The sequence below is a fragment of the Podarcis erhardii genome, assembly GCF_964252035.2.
Source record: "Podarcis erhardii genome assembly, chromosome: 9".
In the NCBI taxonomy this organism is placed as follows: Eukaryota; Metazoa; Chordata; class Lepidosauria; order Squamata; family Lacertidae; genus Podarcis; species Podarcis erhardii.
In genome coordinates, this window is record NC_138512.1 from 6,340,618 (window position 1) to 6,356,250 (window position 15,633).

A 15,633-nucleotide genomic window follows, 5' to 3' on the forward strand; every position below is an offset into this window, starting at 1 on the left:
TTATCACTTTTCCAATTTTCCGCAAAAACTTTGCGGAAGTTCTTGCCTTCTAATTGTGGGAATCTGAGTTAAATTGTGAGCTCTTCATGAAATCATAAACAAGAAAGCATCTACAGATTTTTATTTTTTTTAATGTTCGGGTTCCTGTCAAACTTATATTGACAACATTTATCTGGAAGGTGGTGGAATTAGAGCCAAAGTAAATATGATGCTAAATGTGTTACTCCAAAGCATATCTGGGTGGGGTTAATTCTTAGGATTTCAGCAGACAGGGAGGGGGAACCAATTCACCACTGGTGTCAAGTGCTGTGTTTTCCTTTGCTGATGAGAAGGGACGAGATGAAGGAACAGAGTGAAATAAAGTTTTACCCCTTTTTTGGCTGTTGTGCTACCCTAAAAGGAAAGGAAATGTGTGTATGCATGTGTGTTTTAAAGAAGGGGATAAAAGAATTGGGATATACAATAATCTGTCATTGCTGACTGTTCCCCCCTCCCTTGGTACTGTATATAGCTCTATGAAGCCTTTACTTTTCTGAAAAGTCTTGGAGCTGTAATCATGGTCCATGCTGAAAATGGAGATTTGATAGCTCAGGTGAGAAAAACTTTTCTTCTACATTTATTCTTTGAACTGTCTGATACCATTGATAGGTAGATTCGTTGGGGACAGATGTTTGCCATCTTATCCACCCATCTGATTTGGTTGTAGATTAGTACTGCAGTGTGGCAGTAGCAATGGTCATCAAGCCCTCGCAAAATGTAATGAGTGCTGAATGTCATGGTTGTGGCAGGGAGTGATTGAAAATGAGCCCTACTTGGGGCCATGAAAAATTAAAATAAGATGTAATCCTGAACATAAAAAAATCTACTGATATCAGTTGGACAGATGTGCTCAATTGTATGCTTCACCAGGACTTAATGGATGCTAGCCTTTCTCTGGATTGGACTGCTTACACTGGGCTGTGTTTAAGCCATGCTGTGATTGCAGAAAGGTACCCAAAACATGCAGACATTATTATTTGGCACAAAGTTCAGTACTGGATGCTGCTGATGCTGATGCTAGTATCAAAAAGAGGTTCTTTATTGCATAACTGTACCAGAAAAGCTATGTGACAAATTGGTACCAATTCAAGTGCCACCTGGCCTTAGATGTCCATGCTTAGAACCAGGTAGATCTTAAGTGATGAAACAGTCAAGAAGGGAGGGCTTGGAATAGGTGGACATTTTCAAAATTCTGTCAGGCAGTTAGCATATAGAATCTGTAATAATTATCAGTACATTTTAGTTGTGGTGGAAGAAGCGAATGGGCCTCTGAGTTTGCCAGAAATTTAATTTATTTCATTTTATTTTTGAGTTTTTGTGGTGCTATTCATGGCCAGAAACAGTTCCAGCTAAAAGCAAACAACAACAACATGCTGCCCAAATGACTGGGTTGCCCCAGGCACTATGGACAGCTTCCAACAAAATATAAAGAACACAATAAAATATTAAACATTAAAAACTTCCCTGTACAGGGCTGCCTTTTGACATCTGATGGAAGGCTATTCCACAGGGTGGGGACAACTACTGAGAAGGCCTTCTGCCTGGTTCCTTGTAACTTTGCTTCTCACAGTGAGGGAACCACCAGAAGGCCCTCAGAGCTGGACCTCAGTTTCTGGGCTGAATGATGGGGGTGGTCATTCTCCTTCAGATATACAGGGCTGAGGCCATTTAGGGCGTGAAAGGTCAGTACCAACACTTTGAGTTGTGCTCAGAAATGTTCTGGGAGCCAACATAGATCCATAAAGATAGGTGTTATATGGTCCCAGTAGCCCTCCAAGTCACCAGCCTAGTTGCTGCATTCTGGATTAGCTGTAGTTTCTGAGTCACCTTCAAAGGTAGCCCAACATAGCACACATTGCAGTAGCCCCAAGCAGGAAATACTGAATTTTTTACTCTATAAGACGCACCTTTTCTCTCCTAAAAAGTAAGGGGAAATGTGTGTGCGTCTTATGGCGTGAATGCAAGCTGCGCAGCTATCCCAGAAGCCGGAACAGCAAGAGGGATCGCTGTGCAGTGCTCCCTCTTGCTGTTCTATCTTCTGGCTTAGCCCCTCAGTCCCTTCCATCACCTCCAGGAAAAGTCCCCAAGAGCCACGCGGAGCGTGTGTGCGGCTCTTGGGGGCGGGCTGCCCTTCTCCCTCCTCGGGGAAAAGCCTGCAAGCGCCGCACACAAGCTCCACACAGCTCGTGAAAGGGAGTGCTGAGCAGAACCTGGGATGCATACAGGCTCTGCTCAGGACTCCCTTTAAATAATTTCCCCCCCTAAATACTAGGTGCGTCTTATGGTCAGGTGCGTCTTATGGAGCGAAAAATACGGTAACTAGTGCATGCCCCACTCTGTGAGACAGTGTGCAGGCAGGAAGGGTCTCAGCCGCCATACCAGATGGAGCTGGTAGACAGCCACCCTGGACACAGAATTAAGCTGTGCTTCCATGAACAGCTGTGAGTCCGAAATGACCCCAAGGCTGCACACCTGGTCCTTTAGGGGCACAGTTACCTCATTCAAGACCAGGAAGTCCTTCACATCTGACTGTCCCCCGTCCCCCAGAAGCAGTACCTCTGTCTTGTCAGGATTCAACCTCAATCCATTGATTGGCCTCCATCCTCCAGCCACCTCCAGACACACAGGACCAGGTTTATCACATTCACTGTTTCTGATTTAAATGAGAGGTAGAGCATATTGGTGAACACCCAGCCCAAACCACCTGATGACCTTTCCCAGCAGTTTCATATTGATGTTAAAAAGCATGAGAGAGAGGGTGGAGTCATGAGGCACCCCACAAGTGAGTGTTGAGGGGTCTGAGCACTCATCTCCCCACACAACTTCCTGGACATGACCCAGGAAGGAGTGGAACCATTGTGTAACAGTACCCCCCACTCCCAACCTTCCTAGATGGTCCAGGATACCATGGTTGATGGTATCAAAAGCTGCTGAGAGATCCAGCAGAACCAGGAAACAGCTTTCACCTCTGTCCCTAACCTGCCAGAGATCATTGACCAGTCAACCAGGGTGGTTTCTGTCCTGTGGTGGAGCCTGAATCCCGATTGGAAGGGATCCAAATGGTCCACATCCTCCAGACATGCCTGTAGTTTATAACAATTTAAAGATAAAACAGGCACCTAGCATAATACATAGTTAAAACAGCAGCAGTTAAAATTATAAATCAGGAACATTATGCAGTAAAAGCAGATTGGAATATCCGAAATCTGTAAACTACGCAGAATACATAGTTGATTGGATGGTACAGTGGTGCCTCGCAAGACGAAATTAATCCGTTCCGTGAGGCTCTTCGTATAGCGGTTTTTTCGTCTTGCGAAGCAAGCCCATTGACAGCTTAGCGGATTAGCGCTATTAGCGGTTTAGCGGCTTTTAGTGATCAGCTGTTAAGCGGCTTTTAGCGGATCAGCTGATAAGCGGCTTAGCGGCTTAGGAAAAGGGGGGGAGGGGAAAAAACCCGCAGGAACTCGCAAGACATTTTCGTCTTGCGAAGCAAGCCCATAGGGAAATTCGTTTTGCGAAGCGCCTCCAAAATGGAAAACCCTTTCGTCTAGCGGGTTTTCCGTCTTGCGAGGCGTTTGTCTTGCGGGGCACCACTGTATTTAAATGCTAACAATAAATACTGTTCCTTAACCAACAGACACGACTGAATACAGTGTATACAAGAGACTTTTGACACATATCAATTGATATATTTGTAACCTGTTGGCCATCATCTTTTGTCTATTACCTCCTCAGGAACAAAAGCGTATGTTGGAGTTGGGCATCACTGGACCAGAGGGCCACGCCTTGAGCAGGCCAGAGGAGGTGAGAGCTGTGCAGGAGCTATGCGTTAAAGTGTCTACATTTTTTTTGTAGCAGAACTAACCAAACCAAGAGAAATCCATAAGCACTTCGCATCACTTTGTGATTCTGTGATAATAATGCCTTAATACAGAACACCTTAATAACAAAATTTTAAGCTGTGGCCTTGAAGCTGATCACCTGCAAATGCTCCATTGACTTCTATGAGAATATTAAAGAAGAAAGGGGTCGCTCTGGTGATGAACACTTGAGTATAGCAGTTGCTTGCAATGTGGCAAGCTGATTACATTCAGTTTTTAATGTTTTCGAAGTCGTAGGAGTTTTTTCAGGTACTACCTTGAGCCATTCATGCCATTTAGATCAGGGGTGAGAATTTTTTTTTTCCTGTAAGCAGTGTTCTGAAATTTGTGTATAGCTTCAAATTAATTCTGCAAAGCATGAAGTAGCAGGAAGGATTATATGTTTGTAAGTCAGTTAAAATAGGAAGGGGGTTGAGGGATCAGGAACTGTCCATAAAGCAGAAGAGGAAAGTGGCTGGAATCTGGGAAATACCTGTGTGAAAAATTTGCAAGGTAATGATGAGGTTACTTTGACTGAATTTCTTTCCTTATTTCAGCTTGAAGCAGAAGCTGTTTTCCGAGCCATCACCATAGCTAGTCGGATCAATTGTCCGTTGTATATCACCAAGGTCATGAGCAAGAGTGCAGCTGACATCATTTCACTGGCTAGAAAGAAAGGTACAGAATGCAGCCTTTCAAATTGTTATGAGAAAAAAAACTGCTCCGTTTCCCTTATGGGGTATCCAAGAGCCCATAGAAAGTCCTTTTGTAGGTTTTCTACCGGTAGGAGAAAATAACAGAGACCAATGAGAGAATATTGAGAAGCAAAGCAGCTAGTAAGCCTGATCTTTATTAAAGCTGTTGCAACAGGGTGCTCCCCACACACAAACGAGGGGGGGGGGACCCTGAGCCATACGCGCAAGCCGTTATATAGACTTTTTAAATTGCCCGCCCTAGAGTCCAAGACCACCCCCAGAAACATCATACATACATCACAGAAGGGGTGTGGCCCAAGACTACCCCCTTAATACATCAGAGAAGGGGTGGAAATCTGGGTATGTTGTTTCTTCCTGTCTGCCAGGTTACCTGATTGGATTACCTGGGCATCCTGGCCACTCTTTTGTTATGATAACTACTCAATTCCTGAATCCAGGTCACAGGTTCACACCCTATTCATATTCTAGATGTGCCCTTAAGACAGGATTTGTGAAAGAGACAATGGGGAGATTTCCCATTTCTTTCGACCTTGCAGAGTAATATTTGAGGTCATTTTGGGAGAGAGAAAATGGTTTCAGGACTTTTCTGTGGGTTTCAGACATGTGGTTTACATATTTGTATGTGTTTGCTTGGTACATTTATGAACATCTATTTATGTACATTTAAGAACACGGGTGGCACTGTGGTCTGATCAGAAGGCGGTTTGAATCCCCACGGCGGGGTGAGCTCCCGTTGCTCGGTCCCTGCTCCTGCCAACCTAGCAGTTCAAAAGCATGTCAAAGTGCAAGTAGATAAACAGGTACTGCTCCGGCAGGAAGGTAAATGGCGTTTCCGTGCGCCGTTTTGCCAGAAGCGGCTTAGTCATACTGGCCACATGACCCGGAAGCTGTACGCCGGCTCCCTCGGCCAGTAAAGCGAGATGAGCGCTGCAACCCCAGAGTCGTCCGCGACTGGACCTAACAGTCAGGGGTCCCTTTACCTTTATTTATTTTATATATATAAGACCTTAAAGTTCTTATAACAATATCATGTATCTGAAATGTTGGACTTCTAGACAAGGGTCCTTGTCTGGGGGACTCTGGGCTCTTGGGGCAAAGGCGGGGCTATAGGATCAGACTATTTGGACTTGCTTTAGTAGTAATTCCGTGAATGAGCACACTGGAGAGAGGACTGTTCTCATCCCAATACAAACAGAAGTACCTTTATATAATGTCGCTTTTTTTCAAGGTGCAAGAAAGAACAAATTACTCCGTTTTGAACTCCCAAGCCACAGCACAAAGGTCTTGCCCACATCTGCATATCCATGGCTTGCTTTCTCACCACTGGACATCTTGTGGTTCAATGTATGAAGTTACTCAATTGAGTGAAAAGCCTTGTATATGTGGGGAGACGATGCAAACATTCTGTCCATGGTGCTGGATGAGCGCTGCCTCATTTATCCTTGCAAATTGCTACTTGATACTGCAGTGAGTCATCAAGTGATGAATACCTCTGTGCAAACCAGCAGGAATCACTAAGGGAGTAAAATGGTAATGACAGAGAAGCTAAAGGGAAGGACTTGTTCTTTGCGTGGCAAGTTTCCTCCCCCAGATGAAATGAAGACACGGACACATTGCTTTAAGGTTAATGGGCGTGAAAGGCCACAACTTTATTGATTACGGAATTGAAGGTATTGGCCTTAGGCATTGGCTTCTATCGACTACCCGGCATGGTGACCGGGAGGGGTTGAACACAAACCGCAGGAGTCCTGTTGAAGTACGCCAACTAGGATCCCACGGGTGTCACCGCTCGGGGGCGTGCCGGAGGCCCTACCTCTCCAGGCTTCGGACAAGGCCACGCCCCCCCGGGAGTCCTTTACCGGACTACCCCTTCTCATTGGGGGGAAGGTATGGCGCTCCCTTCCCCCCTCCTTTTCCCCTATAATTTGCCGCATGCCAATGCCTAACCGCCAATACCGAGAAAGTTGTGACGATTGCTACGAGGTAGGCGAAAAAACCAAAAGGCAGGAAGTGCGCCAACTTGGAAAAATTCCTACCAGGCCCCTTGCGGCGACCAACCGAAGTCCATAGCAAGGCCAATTCTAGCTAAGCCTAAGGGTGGGTGGGATGGGAAAACCGCTCAGCTGCTGGGGCGAGGGGAAAAGAGGGCGGTCCCTGGGCGTGCCTGGCCTTAAGTAGCCCAGGCCGCGCCTCCCCTCGCCCGCCGATTGGCGAGCAGGGTTGCAGGCACGCCCAGGGATTCCCCAATTCTCACGGGGGCAAAGGAAGCCCCCGCGAGTGTGGGAGGGTCCTGCCCGCAACACCCTCTCCTCTCCAGCCTCGGAAAGGGCTTTGTTGAATGCTCTGAGCTGGTTCTGTGTAGCTTCACATCCCCTTTTCCAGTGCTCCTTTCTTTTCGGTTCTTTTGGACCACCCCTCTTCTGCGCATTGGTTCTCCTTCTGAACTGGTTCATGGCTTTCTGCATTAAATCAATCCATAGCTCATAGACCTCACCTCTTGGCTGTGCACATGAGAACCGTTTGGCGCACAGTCTGGCCATAGTGACTGGTCCCCAGGGAACTGGGTGAGATGGAGAAAGGGGCCACCAAAATCCCAATATGGGGTTCTTCCCCCCATTTCCTCTCTGGCTGTGCTGCTTTACCTTTTTTAAGCAAGCCAACTATTGACTTTATCAAGCCATCCTTATATATCACATTCTTGCTGTACATTCAGTTTATTCAGATATGCATTTACTTGTGGTTTTCGTTGCATCCCTGAAAGTGAAACAGCTGAAAGCATGTCAGTCTGAGCAAGATGACTGAAATGCTGGCTGCACTTGCATATCTCTACTGAAAGTCTGCAGGACTGAGAGCTTGGGAAAGTGAAGGGGCCCATGAACTACTTTGATAATCCCTCAGAATAGATAGACTAGCTCCCTGGTGAGGAAATATTTTCTTCTGTTTAAACATGTCTCTCTGGAGCTCTTTATATATCTATAATTTTCCATTACAGATTTTCAAATTCAAATCAATATAACCATAATCATTTACTTTCCTTCCCCTCCTCCATGGTTTGTTTTAGTTATCCATTACTAGTGCATATTACATATATTTTATTTTATCTCCTTTCTCATTATATCTTCACTTAATTTAAACTGCTGAATTTACTCTAACCCTGCTAACGTTTTAACTTGTTTACAATAATTATTCAAATCTTCTACAAACATTTTCCAATCTTCCTTAAAGGCTCCTTCTTCCTGTTCTCTTATTCTGTTAGTTAATTTTGCTAATTCTGCATACAGTGGTGCCTCGCAAGACGAAATTAATCCGTTCCGCGAGTCTCTTCGTCTTGCGGTTTTTTCGTCTTGCGAAGCACGGCTATTAGCGGCTTTGCGGCTATTAGCGGCTATTAACGGCTTAGCGGCTTTAAGAAAAAGGAAACAAACTCGTAAGACGTTTCGTCTTGCGAAGCAAGCCCATAGGGAAATTCGTCTTGCAGAACGACTCAAAAAACGGAAAACTCTTTCGTCTTGCGCGTTTTTCGTCTTGCGAGGCACCACTGTACTCCATCAGTGTCACCTGCTATTCCTCCTTCGTTGGTGATTTTCTCTCCTTCCATTTCTGAGCATATATCATTCGGGCTGCCATGGCTGTGTCTGCCGTAGTTGAAACAAAATAATAAAATTCCTTCCAGTAGCACCTTAGAGACCAACTAAGTTAGTTATTGGTATGAGCTTTTGTGTGCATGCAAGGTATCTGAAGAAGTGTGCATGCACACGAAAGCTCATACCAATAACAAGCTTAGTTGGTCTCTAAGGTGCTACTGGATTTTAATTTTTAATTTTTAATTTGTTTCATACATGAAGTGTTACCCTCAGCTGACATTTGATGAAGTGGACGATGATTGTTAGTTGATTCATTTATGATAACATTAGTTTAATTTGACTAGTCTTTACATTGTCTCCAATGTTAGTTAACAAATGGTAGGGGAATGTGGCTTTTAGGTTGCTATTAGGATGTAGGCAGTTCCTTAGACCAGAAAACCTAACTTCTGTCATCTATGCTCTGGTGATTTCTAGGTAAGATTGCTGCAACACGTTATACATAGGGCTACCTGAGGATGGTTTGGAAACTTCAGCTGGTTCAGAATTTAGTGTCCAGGTTGCTCACCAGGGCATGAAAGTTTAAGCATATTACACGATCCTGGCCTGACTTCACTGGTTGCCGATTAGTTTCTGAGCTCAATTCAAAGTGCTGGTTTTGACCCATAAAATCTTAAATGGCTCACAACTGCAATACCTCAAGGACTATGTCTTCCCATGTGAACCAGTTCAGACCCTACGATCATCATCTAAGGCCTTCCTTCGTGTGCCTCCTCTAAGAGAGATCTGGAGGGTGGCAACATGAGAACATGTCTTTTCTGTGGTGGCTTCCCGTTTGGGGAATGCTATCCATTCTGAAGGAAATCAGCCCTGAGTGCTCACTGGAAGGACAGATTGTGAAGCTGAGGCTCCAATACTTTGGCCACCTCATGAGAAGAGAAGACTCCCTGGAAAAGACCCTGATGTTGGGAAAGATGGATGGCACAAGGAGAAGGGGACGACAGAGGACAAGATGGTTGGACAGTGTTCTCGAAGCTACAAACATGAGTCTGACCAAACTGCGGGAGGCAGTGGAAGACAGGAGTGCCTGGCGTGCTCTGGTCCATGGGGTCACGAAGAGTCGGACACGACTAAACGACTAAACAACAAATCCCCAAGGAGCCTTGCCTGGTGCCCTCCTTCCATATCTTTAGGCACCAGGCAAAAACTTTTCTCTTTAATCAGGCCTTTGGTTGATTAACATACTATGTCCTTTTAAATGTGTTTGTGGGAGGTGGGGTGATTTTGTATTTTGTGTTCTCATTTTGTATTTTTATGTTTCGAACCACCCTGTGATCTTCGGATGAAGGGTGGTATATACATTTAAAAAATAAATTAAAAGGATGGTATAATCAGTTGTGTGTTTCCATTCCCCAAGGTGCTCTTGTTTTCGGGGAACCAATCACTGCCAGCCTAGGGACAGATGGGACACATTACTGGAGCAAAAATTGGGCCAAGGCTGCAGCATTTGTGACCTCACCGCCTCTGAGTCTGGATCCTACAACACCTGATCATTTGACCTCACTTTTAGCATGGTATTAAACTGCAACTGCTTGTAAACCACCAATTCAGCCAAGGGAGTCCTTGAGCCACTTGGATGTGAGCTAAAGTGCAGAAGTAATATGTAATAACAGACAAGTATTTGGATATGGTTTGATTATTGTCAAATTTGTTCTTGTTTGTAAGGGAATAGCAAATACTGTTTTTAGCTCAGAGTGAAATTACACATTATGCAGGAAACATGTGACACCCCCATCACAGGGGGAGGAGTCTGCTTAACCCTTTCCCTTCCTGACCTTTCCCTGTTCAGAATTACCCCAGGCAGCTTACCCTCTTCCCCTTTGACAGGAAAATTGGCTCAGAAAGGATGGTTTTAAGTGACAGGAAGGAAAAGGATTAAATACAGTGGGGCCTCGCAAGACGAAATTAATCTGTTCCACGAGTCTCTTCGTCTAGCGGTTTTTTCGTCTTGCGAAGCAAGCCCATTGACGGCTTAGCGGATTAGCGCTATTAGCAGTTTAGCGGCCTTTAGCGGCTTTTAGCAGCTTATCGGCTTAGTGGATAAGCGGCTTAGAAAAAGGGGGGGGGAGGGAAAAAAAAAAGCAGGAACTCGCAAGACATTTTCGTCTTGCGAAGCAAGCCCATAGGAAATTTGTTTTGCGAAGCACCTCCAAAACAGAAAACTCTTTCGTCTAGCGAGTTTTCCATCTTGCGAGGCATTCGTCTTGCGGGGCACCACTGTAGCCTCATCCCCATCCACTCAAACTGGCAGTCTTCTGTGACTGCTTTTCAGTACAATTCAATCAATCAGTCTGTCATCAGACTGTTCACAGGCCTCCCATGGAACATCTGACTAGGTCCTTAGTGGGATGATTGTATAGAGTGAGTTTTTTAAATAATAATCTGTAAACAAAATTGCTGTTCAGTTTCACTTTGGTTTGCCTTACTGATGCTGTTACAGAGACCTGAAAAACGCTAGGAAAGATACCCAAAGAACAATACTTTGCAGAATAGTATTGATGTGAATGTGGAAGCAGAGACTGGAGAGGTTAACAGAATTGAAAAGCAGTAGCTAACCATAGAATATACATTCCTGAATAAATGTGTGGCACCAGTAGCTAGAAACACAAAGGTTAAGCAACCCACATCCTTGCCTCCAGCCTTTAAAAATATTTCTGTCTCCTCTCTATGTTCCTTCAGTGGTGACCTGCAAGTGACTGGAAGTGCCCACTGTACCTATAGCACAGCCCAGAAAGCGGTTGGAAAGGACAACTTCACTCTGATTCCAGAAGGAGTAAATGGAATTGAAGAAAGAATGACCGTGGTCTGGGATAAGTGTGTGGTAAGCAAAGGCAACCGCTGCTTCACACCAGATCCTGCCCTGTACTGCTCAGATATTTCCAAATCTAACTCTTAGCTAGATGGGGCTGGGGTCAGCGGGCCAACACCCAGGACCTTTTATTTGCACTCACACACCGGGGCCTCAGGGCACACAACTCTGCTGGAACTGCATTTAAAGGCGATCAGGAAACTTTGTTTTTGTACAAACTTTGTTTTGTACAAACTTTGTTTTTGTACATCAGTGGCACTAGTTACCAGGGCTGTCTTAAGCATATGCGGTGCTAGGGTGCAAAGATCCACCCAGACCCCCCCCCCGGGTTGCCCAGTCCCAGGCATGCAGGATGGCGGAGCCGGCCGACCGCCTCAGCATCTTGCTGGCTCAGTCACCCCTAAACTCGTGGCTTAGAGCTGCCCACAGCAGAAGAGCCTGCCGCAGCACTCCAACCAACAGGCAGACTCTTCCCCGGACTCAACTCTCAGGCCCCGGACTCTTGGCCTGGCGCCCCTGAGAGCCTGCCTGGCGCCCGGGTGCTCCGCACCCCTAGCGCCTATGAGTAAGACAGCACTGCTAGTTACCAGTCTGCTTCTGGACTCAGTTAAAATGCTGATATTATCATTATTTCTTCTACTCCCAATTCAATTCTGTCAGCACTGTCACTTGCATTGCCAAAACAAATACACACACACACACACAGAATCAGCAGGCTTGGGATAAACCCAAGGTTTGCAGAAGTATAAGGAAGTGGCAGCACTGGATTTAGGGCAGCGCAACTAGTTCCCCCACACTGGGCACCGAGCCAAGGGGGTGCCTTCTCAAAGCCCAGTAAACATTTGGCTGGCTTTGGGAATGGGGCATAAGGGCTCTGGCATGGTCCTAGAGCCCTCCCACCTCCTTTCCAAAGCTGGGAAAGCACTTGCTAGGCCCTGACTGGAGCCGCCACAAAAGGCCTCGTGGGCCACATATTAGACCACCCTGATCTGAGCAATTGTGGTGGAGTATAGGGACTCAGGCAGGCCCAAAGGTACTTGGACCCCAGTTGTTGAAGTCATCTGTAGACCCCCTGGGTCCTTTGCACCAAGTTCATGCATGTGGTGAGTCCTGCCCGAAACGAGGTGCTGGGGACAGTGTCAAGTTCTCAGTGGTTTTCTCCCCTTGCCTCTGCAGCTTGGTTAGCCTACTCTCTTGATCACTGAGGCACATTGTTCTCTTTTTTTCCTTTGAAACCAAGCCTATCTCATTGCCCCCCTCCCCAAGTACTACTTGTATGCCCATGAATATTGTGGCAGCTTCTGGAAGCTGCATACTCACATAGTCCCGAGATCTTAAGTGATGCTTCCTCCATCTCCTCCTAGCAATCTCTCTTGTATCCATCAGCACCATCATCTCGCCCCTCCCCCACGCTTCATCTCTGCTTAAAAGGGTGGTGCTATGGCCTAAACCACTGAGTCTCCTGGACTTGCCGATTGGAAGGTTGGCGGTTCAAATCCCCATGACGGGGTGAACTCCTGTTGCTCTGTCCCAGCTTCTGCCAACCTAGCAGTTCGAAAGCACGCCAGTTCAAGTAGATAAATAGGTACCACTCCAGCGGGAAGGTAAACAACATTTCTGTGCACTCTGGCTTCTGTCATGGTGTCCTGTTGCGCCAGAAGCAGTTTAGTCCCACTGGCCACATGACCTGAAAAGCTGTCTGTGGACAAACACCGGCTCCCTCGGCCTGAAGTGAGATGAACACCACACCCCATAGTCGCCTTTGACTAGACTTAACCGTCCAAGGGTCCTTTGCCTTTACCTTCCCTTAAAATCTCTACTTGCTCCACTCCTTGTTCTGGTAGCAGCCTCCTTCATAGCTTAACATCTTCGGTCAGCCTTCATTAACCTGGTGCGCTCCAGTTGTATTGAGCTACAACTCACATCATCCTTGGCCACTGGCTAGGCTAGCTGGAGCTTATGGCTCCAGATTTAGTAGAGGGCAGCAGGTTGGGGAAGGACAAATAGCCCAGTCAACCCACCAGGTTCATCATCCATTATTCTAACGGGGCCAAACAGTCATTTTACCCACAACAGCCACTATAACTAAGCAAATCAACAGGCTTCTTCCACCTGCCATGCAATTTTTCTGGCATTTTGCCCCTCAGAATTCCAAGTCTCAACTGCTAGTTTCATTTGCCGTCTGCTGGTATATTAAGAATTATTTCTTTAAACTCAATTACCTTTTTTTATATAAAAAAAAATCCAGAACTAATTCCAGGAAGAGCCACTAAATCTAATACCTGTCTACATCCGCATACATATTCCTGGTGGCTCTTAATCTGCTGCAGGAAAGAATACTGATGATTTTATGGCAGATCTTGTCCATTTGTTTCCAGTGACTTTGATGTTCTCTGAGTAAAATTTTGTTGACCACCACCTCTCATCTCTGTTGTATGTACACATATACCACTATTCTTAAGATACGTTACTCATGGAAAATTTATCTTAGTCTTCAGGTAAAATGGATGAAAACCAGTTTGTTGCCATTACTAGTACCAATGCAGCCAAAATCTTTAACCTCTATCCGCGAAAGGGTAGAATCGCTGTGGGTTCGGATGCTGACATTGTGATCTGGGACCCAGAGAAGGCGAAGACCATCACAGCCAAAAGCCATAAGTCGGTAAGAGGAATAGCTCTTCGATTTTTTTGAGAACTACTTAAGGCACTATTGCTGCAGGCTGTCCAAAAATACCCTCAACCACGGCAGCACAACATGTCCCCAATTGCTCTTTACTGCATGAGTGCATCACCCAATTGTGTCTAGAGAATGGATGCCAGTGCTGCTACCATCAAAGTTACACAGGCAGCAGGGCCGGCCCACCTGTGAGCTGGGGTGAAGCACTCACCTTGGATGGCAGAAGCCCCCAAGGCAGCACCCCACTGGCAGAAAAGCGCCACCAGCTTCTGTGCCAATTTCCAGTAAGACTTTGCCGGAACCTGCCATCATTGCTGCCACTTTCTGCCACCACACCGTGACGTTTTAATGGTTTTGACTCCCTGACTATTAAAGAAAATTAACTATCATGTTTAACACCTTCTACAATTTAATGTAGTATAAATCATTCATGCCTATCAGTAAATGAGAATTAACCGCATGTTCTGGTCTCCCCATTGCAGGCTGTTGAATATAATATATTTGAAGGCATGGAATGTCACGGTGCTCCCCTCATAGTCATTAGCCAAGGGAAGATTGTGTTTGAAGATGGAAATCTCCATGTAAGTAAAGGAATGGGCCGTTTCATTCCCCGGAAGCCCTTCCCTGAATACCTTTATCAACGCATCAAAATTAGGAATAAGGTAGGTTTGTATAGATATCCAAACTTCTTGTTGCTAATCATTTCTGTCACATGTTATAATGTACAAATGCTTTAATATATATATATTTGTAGAACAATGGGTCATTTCATCTGGCTGTTTTAGCCCACCCAGGGATGGCTGTGGGCAGGATTCCTGCATTACAGGGAATTGGACTAGATGACCCTTGGGGTCTCTTCTATCTCTCCAGTTCTGTAATTCAGAGACAGCAATGTGCCTGAAGAAATGTGCAGTGGCTGTATCATTCATGAGATCCACTGCCCAGTTCCAGTTCATTTTGAGACATGAGTTTTGCCATTGTAAAGGTAAAGGGACCCCAGACCGTTAGGTCCAGTCATGACCGGACTCTGGGGTTGCGGCGCTCATCTCGCTTTACTGGCCGAGGGAGCCGGCGTACAGCTTCCGGGTCATGTGGCCAGCATGACTAAGCCGCTTCTGGCGAACCAGAGCAGCTCACGGAAATGCCGTTTACCTTCCCACTGGAGCGGTACCTATTTATCTACTTGCACTTTGACGTGCTTTCGAACTGCTACATTGGCAGGAGCAGGGACCGAGCAACGGGAGCTCACCCCATCGCGGGAATTCCAACTGACGACCTTCTGATCGGCAAGTCCTAGGCTCTGTGGTTTAACCCACAGCGCCACCCGTGTCCCATTGTACATGTGAATAAAAGTTAAATAAAAAATGAGTATGCTGGCTGAAGCTTTGTCATTTTACAGGGATGGGGGACATATTGAAAATTATCCATTGATCGTTTGTGGGCCCTCAGGGAATTTCAGGTTGGCATACCCAGCGCCTGGCATTCTCAATCAATCTTTATTACGGTCCAGAGACCCAATAAATCGTTACAAAGCAATCCACAATTCAGACAGCCTACCTCCAGGTCAAACAAGCATTTTGTTTAGACTTAAAGATAGGGATCATTGTTTCTTTCAAACACCGATAAAAACTTTGCCACTGCTAATGTTCTAGCGTTTGTCCAGTCTTCCAATAGGAACCTGACATAGTGAGCCTCTGATTTTCCTGGGAAAGGTACCAGCAAGGGTAATATCAGTTCAGCCCTGGCTTGCTCATATTTCACACAGTGCAGCAAATTATGTTTTATAGAATTGATGTCTTGAGCACACGAGCAAAGTCTATCGTGGTAGGGAGCTCCTCTCAACCTGCCATCCAACACTGCAGAAGGAAAGACGTTTAGTCTGGCTTTGGTG

At 45.8% G+C, this 15,633-nt stretch overlaps 1 protein-coding gene across 2 annotated transcripts in view; it reads left to right on the forward strand.

Moving 5' to 3' along the window:
* Window positions 1-15,633, forward strand: part of CRMP1 (collapsin response mediator protein 1) — a 47,221-nt gene that overhangs the window by 27,721 nt on the left and 3,867 nt on the right. For both annotated transcript variants that reach the window (XM_081876268.1, XM_081876269.1), the window contains exons 6-12: window positions 512-592; window positions 3,775-3,843; window positions 4,457-4,577; window positions 9,614-9,770; window positions 10,936-11,077; window positions 13,557-13,727; window positions 14,225-14,404. In XM_081876268.1, the coding sequence (XP_081732394.1) occupies window positions 512-592; window positions 3,775-3,843; window positions 4,457-4,577; window positions 9,614-9,770; window positions 10,936-11,077; window positions 13,557-13,727; window positions 14,225-14,404 (921 nt within the window). The remainder of the gene's footprint in view (window positions 1-511; window positions 593-3,774; window positions 3,844-4,456; window positions 4,578-9,613; window positions 9,771-10,935; window positions 11,078-13,556; window positions 13,728-14,224; window positions 14,405-15,633) is intronic.